This window comes from Schistocerca americana, chromosome 5 (genome assembly GCF_021461395.2).
Source record: "Schistocerca americana isolate TAMUIC-IGC-003095 chromosome 5, iqSchAmer2.1, whole genome shotgun sequence".
Lineage (NCBI taxonomy): Eukaryota > Metazoa > Arthropoda > Insecta > Orthoptera > Acrididae > Schistocerca > Schistocerca americana.
In genome coordinates this window covers 280,971,527-280,991,549 of record NC_060123.1, presented here as the reverse complement: position 1 = coordinate 280,991,549, position 20,023 = coordinate 280,971,527, and the positions used below count along the sequence as shown (strand labels likewise).

The 20,023-nt window shown below is 41.1% G+C and overlaps 1 protein-coding gene across 1 annotated transcript in view; it reads right to left on the bottom strand.

Annotated features, from left to right (window-relative positions):
• Positions 1–19,799, bottom strand: part of LOC124616311 — a 62,595-nt gene extending 42,796 nt beyond the window's left edge. The window contains exon 1 of the mRNA XM_047144617.1: positions 19,625–19,799. Within this exon, the coding sequence (XP_047000573.1) occupies positions 19,625–19,799 (175 nt within the window). The remainder of the gene's footprint in view (positions 1–19,624) is intronic.
• Between the last annotated feature and the right edge of the window lie 224 nt (positions 19,800–20,023).

Sequence of the window (20,023 nt, the reverse complement as noted above, 5' to 3'; positions counted from 1 at the left end):
ATTAATGGTTGCTCCCTCCTACACAACAAGGTCATAAGTTTGAGCCTCAGAACCGACCAACTTTTTGTAGAACATCGGCGCGCTCCGAGTGTCTTCATTAAAAACACCCCTGCTGCCTTCTTTCCCCCCATTTTTTGTTCCACAAATGGAAATTTCCATGTCAGAGCTAGTGTCTCGTAGCAGGAAGCGTCAAAAGATGAATGAGTTTGTATTTTTCACGTGATTCATTAGCTAAAAGTTTTAGTTTAGTACCTACAGATTAAATGCATTACAGTGCCTCTATTTTAGTTATCACACAGCTGGACAACAACCTAATTTTCAACTTCTGAAACAGCTATCAACTGTTATGTTGATAGCATGTTTAATCCTTTTTTGTTCTTTGCCATTACAAGTTTCGAATAAAATGTTGATGAATGAAACCTCAGCAGGTGCCGAAGAGGTAGACATGTTAAGGAACTTATAGAATAAGAGGAACTGAAGACAGACAAAAAACATTCCAACAACAAATTTTTCGTTGTTTCAAACTCCTCAAATAGAATACTTCTCACTTTTACCGAGGACTTTATATTTGTATAGGTGACAGAACTTACATAAAATTCAGACCCTCCGTCATTCTTGTCACAAAAATTAACCACATAAAAATACAAGGTGAGACTTAGTATAATGTCAATAATATGGTGAAATGTTGTGTGGTTTCGTCAGTTGAACCGCCCTGAAAAAAATGGTGGTAAGCTTCTCCATTCCGATGCAGACTTTTACGACGACGCTTTATTCCTGTTTATCCGTTTGAACGAAACACATTCGACACTGCTTCTCTAAAAGGTCGTATAGAGAAAAGTAATCAGCACATTGTAAGGGCCGGTAGTGACATGACGTGGCCTATTGTAGCCCTTACGCACTGCTGGTTCTCTGAAACTTTCGGAGGTGAGTGCGCATTTTTCGTTAGAAAACCGTGTCCAGTCGCCATCGATCACATGCCGTCATCCCCGAAGGCAATCGTCGTTCATGTTCCGTGTGGAGCGGCCATACGCAGTCGGATCGCACCAAAAAATGTGAGCGCTTTGCAGATGTCGATAAAATATGAGTTTGGAAGTTTTCCGTCGAATGGTGGGCAACACTGAGGGGTTAATCAATTTGTTCTCTAATGGTTTTAGACATGAAATCAGTGGGCAAATCATACCGTCAGTTTTAGCCAGCAGCATTCGTTGGCGGGCCACATTATTAGTAGAACACTCAGCAAGACAACCGTAATTTTTATAACGTGATATTTTAATGCGAAAAAGCAGCACAACAGTGGCGAAGTTCAGTTTGAAAGTGGAACTAAATTCAACTGCTAATATGACAATGATTGGGTCTAACCATTGCTAGGAAGTGTGCTTCTTAAACTAAAGAAACGAAGAATGTGTTATGAACTATTATCCTTTCAAAGCTACCCTTTAACTTAAGTAGAGGAATTGATGTCTTTAAATAATAGGGACAAATTTTTGGTTTAGACAAATGTTCAGGTTTTACGAAGCGTGTTCTCTCTCTTTAACATTTGCAGTCCATGTACAAACATCGCAAAGATAACTGTTTCAGTTAAGAATCAGAAAAACGTAGCGGGAGGGAGATTGTACTTTCAACCTGACAATTGACTTACGTACTTTTGCAACATAAATCCATACAGCAAAAATATATTACAACATAAAATAACAACATAATCTCCGTCGCAAATCTGTTTCCACATAGCATCTCAAGAGAGATTGTGGCTTGCAGAAGAAGCTCCAAAGTACACAAACCAGAAGAACTGCAGTACATCTACATCTACATTTACATCTACATGTATACTCCGCAAGCCACCCAACGGTGCGTGGCGGAGGGCATTTTACGTGCCACTGTTATTACCTCCCTTTCCTGTTCCAGTCGCGTATGGTTCGCGGGAAGAACGACTGCCGGAAAGCCTCCGTGCGCGCTAGAATCTCTCTAATTTTACATTCGTGATCTCCTCGGGAAGTAGAAGTAGAGGGAAGGAATGTATTCGATACCTCATCCAGAAACGCACCCTTTCTAAACCTGGACAGCAAGCTACACCGCGATGCAGAGCGCCTCTCTTGCAGAGTCTGCCACTTGAGTTTGCTAAACATCTCCGTAACGCTATCACGCTTACCAAATAACCCTGTGACGAAACGCGTAGTGTAGAACACAGTGTGATTTCCACGTACATACCACCTGAAATGTTCTTTTTACTTTTAGTCATCTGTCTTTTTGTTGGCTTGGTGCTGTCCTTCACTTTATGTTGACTTTTTCATCTCTACGTCACTGCTACACCCTACATCTAGCACATTTTTTTTGCATTCTCTAGTCTTTTCATCTCTCTACTACTTTTCCCTACCACTGTTCGTTCCACCACCAAGTTAATTGTTTCTGAATACCGTAGCATGTGTCCTACAAAGTGCTCTCTCACCCCCCCCCCCCCCCCCCCACCCCCTCGCTCCCCCAAGTGGTTCCAGTTTCTTTTTCTGTCGTGGTCCCCATTTCACTTGCAGACGTACACGTTCAGATAAGTTTTCCGCCTGCCCATATCAGCACCTGTCACTAATAGTACTGAAGGCAGCTTTCTTCCCCTGTGCTAGTCTAGATCTATATTTATACTCCGCAAGTAGGCTTACGATGTGTGGCGGAGGGTACTACGTGTATCGTTGTCAGTTCGCCCTGTCCTGTGCCAAGAACGGATGTTGATAAGCCTCTGTGTGACGTCGACTACCTCTCATTTTGTCTTCATGGTCTTCTCACGAGATATACGTGGGAGAAAGCAATGTATTGGTTGGCTCGTCTGGAATGCATCTTCCCAAAATTTTAACAGTAAACCACACCGTGACGCAGCACGCATCTCTTGTAGTGTCTGCCACTGCAGCTGGCAGAGCGTTCCTGCGGCGCTTACGCGCGTAATAAGTGAACCTGGATCGAAACGCGCTGTTCTTCTTTGGATCTTCATTTCATCTATGAATCCTGTCTGGTACTGATCCCAGTCTGACCAGAAATATTGAAGTACTGGTCTAACAAGTGTTTTGTAAGCTACGTCCTTAGTGGGTGGATTACAGCTAACAGAGAATTCTTCTAATGTTTCTCAGTCTGGCAACTGCTTTCCCTGCTATTAGTTGTATGCGATCGTTTCACTTTAAATCACTCCATACGTCTGTTATTAAATCTATACGGACTCCTGCGTATGCACTTATGAGGAGGGTTGAGGTTATGAGCCCTGACGTGACTACACAATTAAAAGCGACGTTTTATCGCTGCAGCTGCTTTTCTCTAACTTGGCGAATCGACTGATATAGTTAATTCAGCTGGGATGGCCGTTTTTGCAACACTGCTTTTTGATAATTTCGAGACAAGAGAACAGCTGGTAAAGATTATACCACTAACAGGACCCACTGCAGAGCAGGACATGTTTTTAGCATTTAATGATCTCAACGACTCAAAAATTATTCCTGTAAAGAGTTGGTGTATTGAGCAATTGAAGAGATTTTTCACTCTGCAGCGGAATGTGCGTTCACACGAAACTTCTTGGCAGGTTAAATCTGTGTCCCGGACCGAAACCTGAATTTGGAAACTTAGCAATTTGCGGGCGGGTACTCTACCAACTAAGCTACTCAAGTACGGCTCACGACCCATCCTCACAGCTTTACTTTCGCTAGTATCAGTTTTAACCTGCCTGGAAGTTTCATATCAACGAACACTCCCCTGCAGAGCGAAGAAATTATACTGGCCGTGGTGGCCGAGCGGTTCTGGGCGCTTCAGTTTGGAACCGCGCGACCGCTACGGCCGCAGGTTCGAATCCTACCTTGGGCATGCATGTGTGTGATGTCCTTAGGTTAGTTAGGTTTAAGTAGTTCTAAGTTATAGGGGACTGATGACCTCAGAAGTTAAGTCCCATAGTGCTCAGAGCCATTTGAACCATTTGAAGAAATTATTCTGGAAACATCTCCCAGGCTGTGACCAAGCCATGTCTCCGCAATATCCTTTCTTCCACGGTGGCGTTAGTCCCCGGGAGATTGAGGAAAAGAAAAGCTGGTAGAGCACATGCCTGTCGAAGGCAAAGCTCTCGATTTCGAGTCTCGGTCAGATACAAAGTTTTAATCTGCGATAAGTTTCATATTAAGACACACTCCACTGCGGAGCACAAATTTCGTTCTGGAATTTAGCATTTCTCTGTATCGTCGATGAAAGAAATGCTCAATGGAGTTTGTTCACTCACAAAGTCGATTAAATACGTTGAACTTGTTACGTTATTTAGTGTTCGACATTAAAAGAATGTTCACCATGTCACAAAAATAAATTAGAACAAATACCAGTTCTTACCTGTCGTAGTGGCTGGTGGTGAAATTCACACTCAATTAACAGTGTCTCGGACACATTATTTTGTACATCTAACGCGCCATTTGCACATTCTTCTTTCTTGCATGGGTTTTTACAAGCAATTATTATTCAAGCAGCTGTACCTATCATAAAACATCTCATTATCTTCAGCCGCATGCAGCCACATTTTATCTGCTCTAAGATTTCTTCTTGCCTCGCACGCAACGCATAACAGCTATATCTTTGCAGGAGCACACACCACTTCTGTTACCTACCGAGCCTTTAGTGCACGCACCAGTCCGCAGCCCACCTCTACTTGACAGGGGATTCCCAAACATATTGTGTCCGGGTGCATGCTAATATTTATAAATTATCTGCATAACCAGTGCGAGGTTACACATCTTTTTCACAATTACAATTTCTTCGCTGTAATTACTAACCATTTCTACAGATTGAATTTTAAGTAGAAAAGCAAATAGATCAATTGAGCTACAATAATCATTTAGTATCGATATGTCAAGCAGAATCAGAAACATAAATGGCGACTGAGAAAACAAATATGAAGCTATGGTAGCTGTATGTAAGTTGGTTGTGTAACTGCGTTACAATCTCCAAAGGTTTCCTTAACTCTTACATCGGCAATGGGAAGATATCTTCCCACACACTTTAATATCCTCCAAGTGGCAAAGAACTTTACATTGATAAGTCTAGCTGGTGCTGCCATCTGTAGACTAGAATTAGAAACACGTGAAAATTCCCGGCGATGCCAGGCAGTCGCTCTGGCAAGAACTGACGGAGTATTATATGTCAGTCGCGCTCAATCTGGTGGCAAGTAGACGTCGTTTTGACGTAATTTCGTGATTTTGTTTGTCTATCTGCAGACAATGATATTTGTAAGTAACTCCACGGTACTTATTCGGTATTTTATGCAATGTTCTTCAAGTTAACGCATGAAAGAAATTTTCTAGTCGATTCTAACACATCAAAAATGTGTTGTAAACGTGTGGGTATATTTTCTCCCACGGCCCAAGTTGGCCATACGTCTGGCACTATTTCATGCTTTTAGTGTAGACAATAGGCCTGCTTACAGATGTGTTAAGAGGCATGTTAACTTATCTTAGATACTTCTAATTGCAGAATTACTTTAGCAGTTAGGAAGACGTTCTAGGATACCTCTTCTCACTTCCTGAGGATGTCTCAGTTTCCGATATTGAATCAGACGATGTTTCAATTGAAGAGGAAAGTAATATGGTATTACTTTTCAACAAGTATTTTCAGTAGAAGACAATGTTTCAGTCCATGGAATATGTTCAGTCTCTGCAGGTTCTCCCATACAGGAAAAAAAAAAAAAAAAAAAGAGAGAGAGAGAGAAAAGAAAAAAGAAATCCAGCTTTGAGTGATAGGGATTAGAGTGCTGAAACTGATTGGGATGAAACACTACCTCAATGTTAAGACACAGATTCTGCTAGAGAAAGCTTAACATTGCCCGAAAAATATTCTCTAAAACGTATCGTCCACATGAGTATTTTCTTGAGATGTTCAACGAAAATACTGTATCATTTAGAATATTGTCGAACAAACTTGTATGTATCCCAAGAGTGACACAATTTTCGACTGAGCTCTGAAACACCTGTAAGAACAAAGAACTGGATCGACATGACAGACTCTGAAATAAAATCATTTATTGGGTTGCTTATTATGGGCATTCACAATTTACCACATTTATCAAATTACTGCAGTTCAGATGCCCTTCTGCATGTTGAATCAGTGTCGAAAGTGATGACTCTAAAGCAGTTTGAAAATTTTTTAGAAAACCTTCACCTGAACGATAATTCGAAGGCAGTGAGGAAGGGTGACCAAATGGATATGATGAACTGTATAAAGTAAGGCCCCTGGCTGACGCCCTAAATGCTAATTTCTTAGAGGCACATAATCGTTCAGGCAGATTATCTGCTGATAAAGCTATGATACCTTTCAAGGAAATTTGTAAGCATAAAACAATATATGCCGATGAAGCCTATAAAAAAAAGGGTACAAGGTCTGGTGCCTAACTGATGCTAAAACAGGCTTTCTACTGAAGCTCCAGATCTATTGTGGAAAAAGGGAAGACAATATTGCCAATATACCTCTTGGTGAAAGGGTTGTACTTGAATTGTGTTCAGCTTTGAAAAACAGTAAATATATTGTTGCATTTGACAACTATTTCACTTCGTACGCCCTAATGAAAACACTTCTGGCAAATGGAATATTTTCTGTAGGTTCTGTCATAGTCAACAGAAAATGTCTTCCAGAAATGATGAATAAAAATGACAAACTTTCACGTGGAGAGTTCAAGGGCAGATAAAAGACTCAGTCGTTGCGATAAAGTCGCAAAACACAAGGACAGTAATAGTTTTGTCTACAGCAACATCTCCCAAGGATGTAATATTCGTTCTCAGAAAAGGAAATGTAGCATTGCTTGTCCAAGTGCCATACGTTTGTACAACAGTGTAATGGGTGGTGTGGATCTCTTCCATCAGAAGCGAGAACGATATGAAGTTGGACAGCGATGACTAAAATGGTGGCACAGAATTTTTTATTTTCTGGTTGATGCTGCCATTGTGAATGCGTTTATAACACACGCAGCAGTCACAGGAAATGGAGAGCAGCTGTCATTCCGTTTACATTTGGCAAGAAAATTATTCTCTTCAAGGAAACGACGTGGGCGTCCACCTGTATTCATTTAAAAAAAGCAGATAGCATTGATCTTCCTGATGAACTCAAATTTTCAAATGTGGGTAAACATACACCTAAGAAAATTGTGAAGAATAGACGTTGTCGAATGTGCAGTACAAGAACAGAAGAAAAAAGAACGAGAATAGTATGCTCAAACTGGAATGTTACTTTATGTGTAGATCCATGATTCAGACTGTTCCATAACACCCAGTAATTGAATTTTTGTTAATATTTAGTTAGTAAAAGATAATCCAGCAACGATGTATATTTTTTATTATGTTTTGCAGTATCAATATTTACAATAAAAAATTTCCTAAAAATTTGATTGTATGATTTCTTTGTCCGTGGGAAGCTGTCTCCCAACATAAATTTTCAAATAAATGGGTGCCTTAATTTTTTTTGTTTTTGCATGTTATGCCATAGGTGGTTCATAGCAAGTCACTGAAGTACAAACTGTCACCTGTAATAAGCTCAAAAAACTGTGACCACAAAAGGGTTAACACACATTAATGGTCTGAAGATAGACATGACGCAAAAGCTAGGATTTTCTGTGGTCCAGTAATGCAGATTATGACGGTTCACAGCACCATCATTTATGAACGTGATTTTGTCAGAGGATATAACAGTTTTAAAGGTCTCGGGATTGAAATTATACGCGGCCCATTCGCAGAAAGTAGCTCTTTGATTAAAATAGTTCCCATGCTCGTCCTTCGTAAGTGATAGTCAGTACGTATGAAAGTTATGGCCATGCATTATTCACCAGTCAGAAGCAAGGCTAATATCAATGACTGCAAGAATTTCTCGTAAGCTGAATTGAGGATCTGGTGTACTGTGGCCGAAACAAACGCTTCCATATTCTCACTTCTTGCTGATGGTCCACTCTTCATGTCGGAGTCAGTGGCAGCCCGTAAATACATTGGCAATTATCAACGTGTCTTTTGCCGCCCCTTGTTTTCTGGAACTTTTTTGTCGCATACTTTCGCCCTTGTCACTGCTCGGTATTAATTATGGTACAACTTACACAATAACACCGCCCGTGAATAGCTCTTCGAAGCTTGCGACGTTATTCACTTGTAATGGTACTTGAATTACGTAACCATTACGGCAACTCACCTCAACCTCTCGATACCAGCAATATTCTACTGTGTTTCTGAGAAATAGTTAACATATTTCTGTGACAACATTCAGATTTGATTTCATTAATGTAGAGGTACTTTGATACATCGATATGTTTATATTGCAATGATGTTATTCTTATGTGTATTATTTATTTTGTCACTATGATCTCTGACGTACTTGTAACTCTGATTTTTGGGGCGCGTAAGCGGTTATTAGAGAGTCAAGTCTTGGTCGTCATGTTGAAAAGACGCAAATTGCTTTAACAGTGAGGAAGATATTTTCAAATATGTTTTATATTGTGAAGTGGTGTTGCAACAAAGGTAATAAAAAAGAAGCGTAACTTAAATTCGGAGTGCTGATTACTTTTTTACATTACCATTGTCCTAACTTGCAAAAGTTTAAGCTTCAAGAATAGTTTATGAAACGCATCTATAAAACTTTTGAATATCGCAGAATGACACCTAGGCCTCTTTGCATCCGAGCTTGGAATCATCACTATCTAGATTTTCGACGATTGAGCCATGAGTTCACAACGAGACGAGCGTGGGAAACACGAAAAGATGAGTGCCTAGTTTATCCATTATTTCAAGAAATGACTTTAATAACTGTGCTCTAATGACACCTGCCACATAATATAACTTTGTTGTTGCCCGAAAATGCAATATTTAGCAGAGTGAGCAACACTTCAACCATAATTAATTTTTGACCTTTGTTGTGGTACGGTTGTTAGACACTACATCATTCATATTTCACGAACAGTAACGATTCCATAACGGCGCTTCCGAAAGTACTGTCATCCCGCTAGTAGAGACCTGCTGCTAATTGCGATGTATAGGCTGGGGAGCCTTCAATCCAGTAATGAAGCCATTCTGATTTTCCGTAAGCTAGAACTGTCTCGAATGCTTCCTGGAAGTCAACCTAGGCACCATTGTGTACACTGCTAAGGTTATAATGTACAACAGGAGCGAGCTGAGTTTCAGACGTTGGCTGTTTAGAGAATCCATGTTAATTCCTGCAGAGGAGATTACCATTTTCCAAGTATACCGTAATATGGGAGCATTAATCGTGGTCTCTAGTCCTATAACATATTTGCATGATCGGTACAGCCGCGTAATTACCTCGAAATGATGGTTAGCGACCGAACCTCATACAACATTGGTACAATAGTCGTGCCTTAGTATAGAGTGTGACAAATTTTCGGAATCTGCTATAGGCCTATATATCAGAATTTTAAGGTATGATCGATAAAATTCTGTCCAACTTTTGCAAGTCGACATCTTTGTCGTCTTCTAAGCTCACACTCGCAAGGAACCCTTTGATTGCGAGGTCTAGAAAGGCTAATCATGTTTCCGTCATTCGACGCCCCACATATTGTCTATCATGCATGCACAATATTGGCTGCTAACGGCAACAGAGGACGGGAGTGAAGACATCCAGTGGTGATCACAGCACGAGGCTACGGAGTGTAGTTTAACTGCTTAATCTGCGAGTAACTCACGACAGTGTTACAGTGTTAGTAGTGTTGATACAAAGCAGAGCAATGACAGCGATAAACAAAAAAACATTGCGTTATATCTACAACAGTTTTCGAAATTGTTTTTTTTCGTCAGAAAGGAACCCAAGCAATTACGCAGAGTGTGGAAGAAGTGGCAGATGAAATATTAGCTTTCCTGCAATATTAGTCAGTGGAATCTGTGGTGTCATATACGCTCGACTGTGCGGGCAATGTACAGGAGGAGTACAATGACGACAATACGTACTTAGCAAGTGAAAGTGATACTGAAACCTATCGAGCCACGTAGTTCACATGCTTGTCCAACAGGAAGCCACAAATCTCATATAAAGCGAAAGGTAGTAAAGGACAATCGTTATCCAAGGAGCGGATACTAAAGAGATTCCGAATAAGACCGTGTAGTGCATAAGAAAAACTACAGATATTCAAGGGAGGACAAGGCGCACGAATTGCAAAAAACTGATGTTTGCGCTTTTCAAGGATGCTCCATACAATTTACAGGATGTGCATTATAGTGACCTACTGCTCTACGCACATCAAATTACTTGCGACGTAGATTACAGTGAATTCAAGGTAAGCAGCGGATGGTTGGACAATTTCAAACAGTGCTACATAATTGGAAGACGTAAGAAACGAAATTTCAAAGAAAGCGAAAACTTGACGATGCACAGCAAACTGGGGAATCGACGCGAAAATTTGTAAATGAGATTAACAAACTTGTCCCATCGTTCGGTCAGAAATTTGTGATTTGAAGAGGAAATGCATATGAAAGGGGGCACGGAAATCAGAGGCACGAAGAGAGTTCTATCAAGATCAACTAACATCAATCCCTTAACACATTCGTATACAATTATGCCGACTGTTAATGTGGATGGTAAATTGGCTGGAGGTTATTTATTGTGCTGCGGGAAGTCGGGGGTGCTCTGCCCCTTCGATTCTATCTCGTGTGCGCGATTTTGCGTGGGCAGTAGGGAATATTTACGTTACAGCAAGCAAGAGTGGGAATACGGGTGTAAGAGAACTACAACTATGGTACGTGTACTGCTTTTGGCCAATTGCTGGTCAAAATAACTTGCCTTTGATTGATTTCTGGTCTGCATATAAAAATTATACTGCTTTGGAGCAAATTATCCCTCCTGAAAAGTGTATCACTTGGCAGTTCATACTACCTGGAATCACTAGACAAATTCAGCCTCTAGATGTTTGTTTTTTCGTGCATATAAATCATATTATCTCACTACCTGCAGCTGCGACTTAAAAAACAGCCAGATTTTCGATAAGCACCACGACAGACTGTTTCGCATTCGTTTGCATGCCACCACATTCCATCAGTTTTCATCACTCAGTCACACCAATATGATTCCATATGCATTCTTGGAGAGTGGATACCTAACGGAATGACCTGCACAATTTGTAACTACCAAGGAGTTCGCCTTCGATCTTGATGATGCTAACCTTTTTGATCACTTTGGCCTGCCTTTCCCATTTGGTGTTCATAGTGCAACTTAATGATTTATTCTGAACATTTCTTGAATGTCGGGAATGTCCATTTCGTGAAGTGTAACACATGCATCCAATAGAGGGTTGATCTCTACACTTGCTGAACGCTCGCTTTCTGTCGCCCTCGCCATGCACATAGTGGGTCATAAGCAGCTAATATTTTTCCTGCTTTCATTATCAACACAACACTTTTAAATGAGCCTTACTAAAGAATGAACTTTCGATCTCACACTCAAGGGTTCCGTGTCAGATTTATCTCTTCGAGCGCGAGCAAGCTACTGGAAAGGCCGCTACCCGCCAGACGATTCTGTCGGACGTGTTGCATAACTGCCGGTGCCATCTGGAAGTAATGCCTAGCCGAACGCTCGTGCGCAGAAAGTCAAGATTCTATCAGCTGTGTAGTACAGGCTACTGATGAGAATATCTTTATGGAAATGTGATTATAACAGAGTGTGTTTAACAAAAAAATTCAAACCGTGGTAACAGTACAGGGATTTGCTTGTTCTTTCTGTTTGCCACGAAAGCCATTGATAATCAACAGCATCGTCAGCATTCTGCTTTCACACTTTTCCTGCTGTTCTCTTCCGTCTTTAGATCTCTATCTTGGAAGTTTACACATCACGCTGTCCATTCACATTGCTCTTGGTCGGTCTTTCCTTCTGTTGGAATATAATTTTTGTCTCATTCCTTTGGGCATCCTGTCAGTTGCCTTCCTACCCAAATGTCCTGACCAGCGTATTCTCTACAATTTGAAATATATCTTTTCTCTTAAAACTTTCTATAATTTGTGGTTTTACTCTCCACCCATTTAACTCTTCCCAAGCCTCATATATTTTGACTAACGTGAGATTTTTCGTTCAAATAAACATAAACTGTTAACATTCGTCTCTCTTATCTTTTACACCTTTGACCCACAAGCACCACCAAAGTTGCATTGGAACCGCAAGTCAATCTCTTTCGTGGCATAGTACTCTACCAGCCTGTTTCCGTGGCGCGGTGCATGTTTCGAGCAACCGTTCACGTGGATGAAGGTGCCACCGAACACGTCTGTCGACCTGCTGTAACAAGACACTCGATTGATTCGACCGGACGATACGTTTCCATTGAATGCGGTCAAAGTTCATGGTCCTGTGCCCGCTGCAATCGTGGCGACATGTCATTAGGTCAACATGGGAACACTTTAGATCCCATATGGTGCGAATCTCTACGTCTTTTACGGCCCCTCTTGTTTATAGATCCACTCATATGCTTTTCTTCCCGCTACATGTGCCGGCAACGCCACCAGGCAGCATTCAAACTTGCGGTGAGCAGCAGTCATAACGTTTGGGTACATCAGTGTAGTTCAGCCATACTTATCTGAAATTGCAGCTTTTGAGGCAGGCAACATTGTTTTTTTTTTTTTTTTGTTACGTTTATCGTTGAAACTCAAAGAGCCGTTTCTCCCATGTTACTCATTTCCATTTAAGTATTACCAAACATTTAACACCAAGTAACGGAATAGTTCAAGAATCAGGTGGGCAACAGACAGTGTAACGTTTGGAAAGTGGAACGGGTCGATCGTCGTAATATCAGAACCGATATCTCAGTAACGGTTTTAACAATATGAGTGGTAATACAACAATAACTAAACAAAAAAAAAAAAAACATGTTGAACAGTTGTAGCAAAGAGAAGAAGACTTATGTAACATCATATTATGGAATGACGCAATAGTGAAAGAAGTGAAAGATTGTTCCTATGTAGGAAGTAAGGTTATACAGCACGGCGGAAGCAAGGAAGGTGTCACAAGTAGAGGCGAAGAGAGCTTATTTCAGTGAAACAGCTCTACTCGGGTCAGATATTGTGGGACAGAGTTAATGAATGTGTAGTCTGAAGGACAGCAATATATGGAAGTGAAACATGGACCACAGGAAACCTATAGAACTAGAAACTCGAAGATTTTCATTCGTTGTGTTATTAAAGCATTTTAAAAATTCGGTGCACGGGAGAATTATGAACTGAAGTAGGCTAGTACTAAAAAGGAGAGCCTAGTGAACAATTTTATTAAAGACTATTAGCAAATAAAGGGACAGGCTAGTGGCATATCTGTTACTGCATGCAGGAAAGCTAACTTGGACCTCGTAGCAGCAGTGGAGCTCAAAGGGTGCGCCATGACAGATTTTTCATTTTTTTATTTATTTACTTTTTTTTTATTCATCTTCTGACTGGTTTGATGCAGCCATTCACGAATTCCTCTCCCGTGTCAACCATCTCAGACTAGCACTTGAAACTTACGTCAATCTCTGTCTTCCTCTACAGTTTGTAACCTCTACAGCTCTCTTTAGTACCGTGGAAGTTATTCCCCGATGTCGTACCAGATGTCTTATCATCCTGTCCCTTCTTCTTCTCAGTGTTTTCCATATATTCCTCTAGTCTGCGATTCTCCAGAGAACCTCCCCATTCTATACCTTACCAGTCCACCTAATTTTCAACCTTCTTCTGTAGCACCACATCTCGAAAGCTTTTATTCTCTCCTGTTCTGGTTATCCCACAGTCATTGTCTCACTGCCTGATTACAGAGTATATTCGGTGTAGCAGTTACGCTTAGATGAAACTATCGGTACTCCAGATCAGGCGAATGACATGATTTAAAAAAGTGTGATAATACTATAACGGCTTTCTTTACGAACAAAACATTACTCATGCTCATTTAAGTTTCGAAACCTGGTGTCAGAAGCTGAATGGAAGACAGAATTATTTAGCACGCTGTTTTTCAGTTGCGTCAGTTGCTGCGACTCGATGATCAATTAGAGGTAATTGATTTACAACATTGTACTGTCGTAGATTACAGATATTATTGCGCCATTAATTTGTTACGGTGTCACGATGGCATACACATTGAAGGATTCGTCAAACAGTAGACACCATTACGCTGTTTTGATCCACTTTATGTCCAGAGATAACTTTATTTTGGCGTGAAAATAACAAAACGCAAAGAGGATCCGACTTAACTATCCAACACTGAGAATCGTCCTCGCAATACGCCAGCTCGGATTTTGGCACTGCACTGCACAGTGCGATACAAAAAAATGTTCAAAAGTGGTAGAATAATGTTGGAATGCAGTCAGATATTTGCTTTTGCAGATGATTTTGCAATTGTGGCAACAGATACAAAACCCCTTACAGAAGCATCTGAAGTAATGTAAGCAGAAGGAGCAAAGATTTGACACACCATCGATGGAAATAAAACGAAATATATGATAATATTCAGTTCTCAGACAGCAGAACGATACTTGAACCGAATGTATGTAATAAATATTTCAATGATGACAGTTGTTCAGATACACAGGTTACTTTTTAACCAATGGTAATAGACAATGCATAGAGGAAAAGATAAAAACTGGTAGTCGATGCTTAGGAGTATTTAAGAACTCTCTAATTACAAAACTCAAGGTCATAATCGTACTACAATGGTTTGAGGAGCATGTTGGTGTACTTACGCAGGTAACGTAAAACAAACCGAAAAATTTTCTCCTTGACAACTTCTTCTATTCTGCAGAAGAACTTACGTTATTGTAATGTCTAAGAAACGTTGTAAATGTAGCCACATTTACAAAATAATTTGTGATGGGAACATATAATGACTCATTCACATCATTACGATTTATCATGAAAATTATGCATGGAACCTTAAACTAATTAATTTCGCCGCCAAATTCGCCTGATCTGAACCAGATGGAACACGTCTGGGGAACTATCGGACGTCCTCTGCGCATTCACAAAACCTCGGCACCTAATTTGGGAGAATCGTATGAACTGTGCGTAGACATCTTGTGCGACATACCTACGGAAAACTGACAAGAACTTGTCGAAACCATTCCAAGCGAATAGCTGCTACGTTCTATTTCAAAGAAGTGCCGATAAGTTATTCAACTGGTGGTCACAACTGTACATCTCGAAAATTCACGTTAAGCGCAAGTCTACCGTTAGAGCTACGGATTAAAGTGGTTTACAGATTTTTACGAACTACTCTATAGATGGGGCAGCTACATCTAAAATAATACGCGGGTGATGGAACTAGAACGTACCATAATACGAGACGTGTTCAGTAATGCAATAAATTTTTATTCTCGGACAGTTTCGGTTGAAAAATGCATAATTTCTAGTAGGACATCCAGGAATATTCCGAACTCAACCGCTGTAGTTTCATGGAGTTCCGACAGGTGTCGGCGCTATACGTGACCAAATAGGCGTCTGTAACGGAGTTGAGTTTCAAGCAGAGAGCTCAAACTGAGTTTGTGTTGGCTGAAAACCAGAGCATCACAGATATTTATATGGGCTTTCAGAATGTCCACGGAGACTTGGCAGTGAACAAATGCACACAGTGTGTCGTTGTGTGAGGCGTCTGTCATCATCGCAACTATGTCTCGCAAACCTGTTTGATTTTCCCTGTGCCGCCGAGCCGCTCAGAGCTGTGACTCCTGCAGTGTTGGAACGTGCGGAGGCTCTCATTCGAGGTGACCTATGGATGACAATCACACACTTCTCTGCACAACGTCTCTGTTGATAATGCTGTCCTCCAGTTGGTGCCCTGAAAAGTGTGTGGACATTGGGTTCCTTGCCGTCTAACAGTAGACCATAAAGAGCAACGAAGTACCGTCTGTGCGCATTTGCTTGCGTGTTACATGGCTGATCATGACAATTTCTGGATGAACATGGTCACAGGCGATGAAACGTGGCTTCACATCATCGAAACAGAAACAAAACGGCAATCCATGGGGTGGCGCCACACCATCTCTGCTCCATAGAAAAAGTTCAATGCTACATTCTCAGTAGGTAAAAGTCATCTACATCTACATCTACATCCATACTCCGCAAGCCACCTGACGGTGTGTGGCGGAGGGTACCCTGAGTACCTCTATCGGTTCTCCCTTCTATTCCAGTATCGTATTGTTCGTGGAAAGAAGGATTGTCGGTATGCTTCTGTGTGGGCTCTAATCTCTCTGATTTTATCCTCATGGTCTCTTCGCGAGATATATGTAGGAGGGAGCAATATACTGCTTGACTCCTCGGTGAAGGTATGTTCTCGAAACTTTAACAAAAGCCCGTACCGAGCTACAGAGCGTCTCTCCTGCAGAGTCTTCCACTGGAGTTTGTCTATCATCTCCGTAACGCTTTCGCGATTACCAAATGATCCTGTAACGAAGCGCGCTGCTCTCCGTTGGATCTTCTCTATCTATTCTATCAACCCTATCTGGTACTGATCCCACACTGCTGAGCAGTATTCAAGCAGTGGGCGAACAAGCGTACTGCAACCTACTTCCTTTGTTTTCGGATTGCATTTCCTTAGGATTCTTCCAATGAATCTCAGTCTGGCATCTGCTTTACCGACGATTAGCTTTATAAGATCATTCCATTTTAAATCACTTCTAATGCGTACTCCCAGGTAATTTATGGAATTAACTGCTTCCAGTTCCTGACCTGCTATTTTGTAGCTAAATGATAAGGGATCTATCTTTCTATGTATTAGCAGCACGTTACACTTGTCTACATTGAGATTCAATTGCCATTCCCTGCACCATGCGTCAATTCGCTGCAGATCCTCCTGCATTTCTGAACAATTTTCCATTGTTAAAACCTCTCGATATACCACTGCATCATCCGAAAAAAGCCTCAGTGAACTTCCGATGTCATCCACAAGGTCATGTATGTATACTGTGAATAGCAACGGTCCTACGACACACCTGCGGCACACCTGAAATCACTCTTACTTCGGAAGACTTCTCTCCATTGAGAATGACATGCTGTGTTCTGTTATCTAGGAACTCTTTAATCCAATCACACAATTGGTCTGATAGTCCATATGCTCTTACTTTGTTCATTAAACGACTGTGGGGAACTGTATCGAACGCTTTGCGTAGTCAAGAAACACGGCATCTACCTGTGAACCCGTGTCTATGGCCCTCTGAGTCTCGTGGACGAATAGCGCGAGCTGGGTTTCACACGACCGTCTTTTTCGAAACCCATGCTGATTCCTACAGAGTAGATTTCTAGTCTCCAGAAAAGTCATTGCACTCGAACGTAATACGTGTTCCAAAATTCATGGCGACAGTCTTTTGGGGCTCTGAAGGGGTTATTCTGTTAGGTGCCCTCCACCATGGTACAACGATCAACACTTAAGTATATTGTGTTACCCTCAGGAAACTGAAGAAACGACTTCAACGTGTTCGTCGGCAAACATACTTCTCTTCCTCCTTCATAACGCAATGCCTCATAGAAGTTCGCTCATCCGAGAGGAGCTCACAAAACTTCACTGGACTGTTCTTCCTCACCCAAAATACAGCCCGGACCTCGCGCCTTCCGACTTCCATCTGTTTGGCCCAATGAAGGATGCACTCCACGGGAAGCAGTTCGTGGACGATAGGCAGGTCATTGGTTGAGCAGGACTTCGGCTATGACGTCTACTAGTAGAGTGGCGTCACGAAGGTATACAGGCCCTCTAAATAATATGGCTTAACATCGTCGCATTGAACGGAAATTATGCTGGAGAATAGAATTTTGTAGGCAAAAGAGTAGGGCATAACACGGTAGATTGGAATCCTGAATAGAACCAACGTGTTTTTGGAAGAAAATGTGTTGCATTATCTGTTGAGCGCCCTTCATATTGCGCATTGTGTTACTAGCAAATTAGAATTAGAGCTAATGAAAGTCCATATGATTGCATCAGCTGTTTATTGTAGTCTTTTCAAAAACCCACGACCTGTTTCGCTCCTTAAATATGCATGCTCAGAAGCATTTCTGTGTAAAATGATTACATTCCTAGTACAATATGAAATCAAAAACGATTTTTTTTTTAAAAAAAACGAAAATCTTTCACCACAGAGCCATTTTTGCTAAGAGCCGTTGTGTTAAATGAACTTCAAAACACTTTTCTTACAAACGCAAATCCTCACCCATATTTTCTCATCTTACGGATTATGATTAGGACGTCCACCACTGGTGTTTAACAACCTTTTAGTTTGATGGCAACTGTTGAGGGATAACTCACTTACATTTATAGCTACATCTTGGAACATTGTAGTTCTCATCAGGCATGAAGTAATGAAAATGATAACTGATGATCAGCAGCAACATACAATATTGCATTTGTTGCAAAAGATTCTTTAAAATTTGTTTAACACAATGGTATTTAGCAATACCTACACATAACAGCATTGTGGCGAAAGTATTTTTAAGTTGAAAAACAAATACTTTATGATTTCTTGCTATATAAAGATTAGCTTAGCGCCCACTGCTTAGCTCGCGTGGACTGTTTGCTCTGCATAGATTTATTTGCATCCCTTTAATAGAATTTTTACGTTGTTCACAAATTGCAACTGCTTCTTAACTTTTCACATTAATTAAGGCCATAAAAGCATGGTCTTTCCCGAATGTACTTATGACCAAAAAGCGATTTGGTAGCTAGAATACAAGATTTTTGATAATTATGCCTTTTGTATTCTTGTGATGATATTTCCATAGAAACTTCCCTCCCATAACACATATTTCTTTATATCTAACCGAGAAGTGCAACACAAAATTTCTTAGGTTTACCTTAAAAAATCCTTTCCTAATGAGATATTTTCATAAAAGTTTTCACCCGCTATTTCTCACGTCCTTACGGATTGTATTATCAAAAACACTGAAGTATTACTTTTTTTTATTTCCAACTGAAAAGTCAAATACCTATGTTCATAGATGTGCCTTTAAAATGTCTTAGTAGTACTTTAATAACGATATTTTTCAAATGCGTTTCACTCACTATTTTATCCCTACTGCGGGTGAATTTTCAGAAACGCTGAAACACAAGTTTCTTTGTCTCTGACAAAGACAACCACGTACCAGTTTTCGTAGTTACAGCTTCAAAATTGCCTTGATAACGCTATTTCATTCTCTTAGGTTTGGAATATGGAGAAATCCCTTCTTAAACGATGCCTATAGTATAAGAGCAATACCCCCTGCAAGTTTAAAGCTTCTGTTCTTTGTGGTTTTGACTGGGCAATGATGAGTCAGTGAGTCTGTCAGTCGGATGTTGCCTTTTATGTATAGAGATTCTAATTCTTTTATTCAGTAACGTGCCTGAGGATGGACTTTTAAGGCGCGAAACCGGTCGTTGGTGATTGGAAGGACTACAGTAAACAGCTAATGCGGTCATATGAACTGTCATTTACTTTAATTCTAATTTGCTAATAACGCCTTGCGTAATATTTTGGTATTAAAGTACTAGTTCCATCAACCACACAAATTTCAGTTTTCGCGTGTGCGGCTTGGGAATCTACGGATGGGGTGCGAGTGCGGATAGCATTTCTTTTAAGCGCATAGATCTCTACACGTGGGGCAGAGTGGGGGCGCCCTGGTCCATATAGCTGTGAGAGCATCTGACGTCCTGCTGAAACCACATCTGAGGTTCCGCCGGCGCCGACCTTGCGGACAAGTTGCTGCTGCTGCCGCTGCCGCTGCAGCTGCTACTGCTGCAGTAGCGGCCCTCTTGTAGGTGACTGCGTTGCACCGCGACTGCGCCGCCGCTGGATGGTCCTCCAGCCAGGCCCAATTAGCGACCGACCCTCCCTTACGCTCTCTGCCACGCGTCCGCTCCATCGCGACAGAGATATAATGGGGATGGTGTGTGAATCCTGTTCACTGAGTAACCTTCTTAGAACAGAACTTACACCTCACCAATACTCACGGAGCAATACTCTGTAACTACGCTTGCCATGGCTCCAGCTTTCGAAGCTTATTTCGAATCGACAAAAAGTTATCTGCTTTCAGAATCTTACCTGCTGAGTTCTACTAATGCTCGCATTCGTTCAAATAGCCTGTCG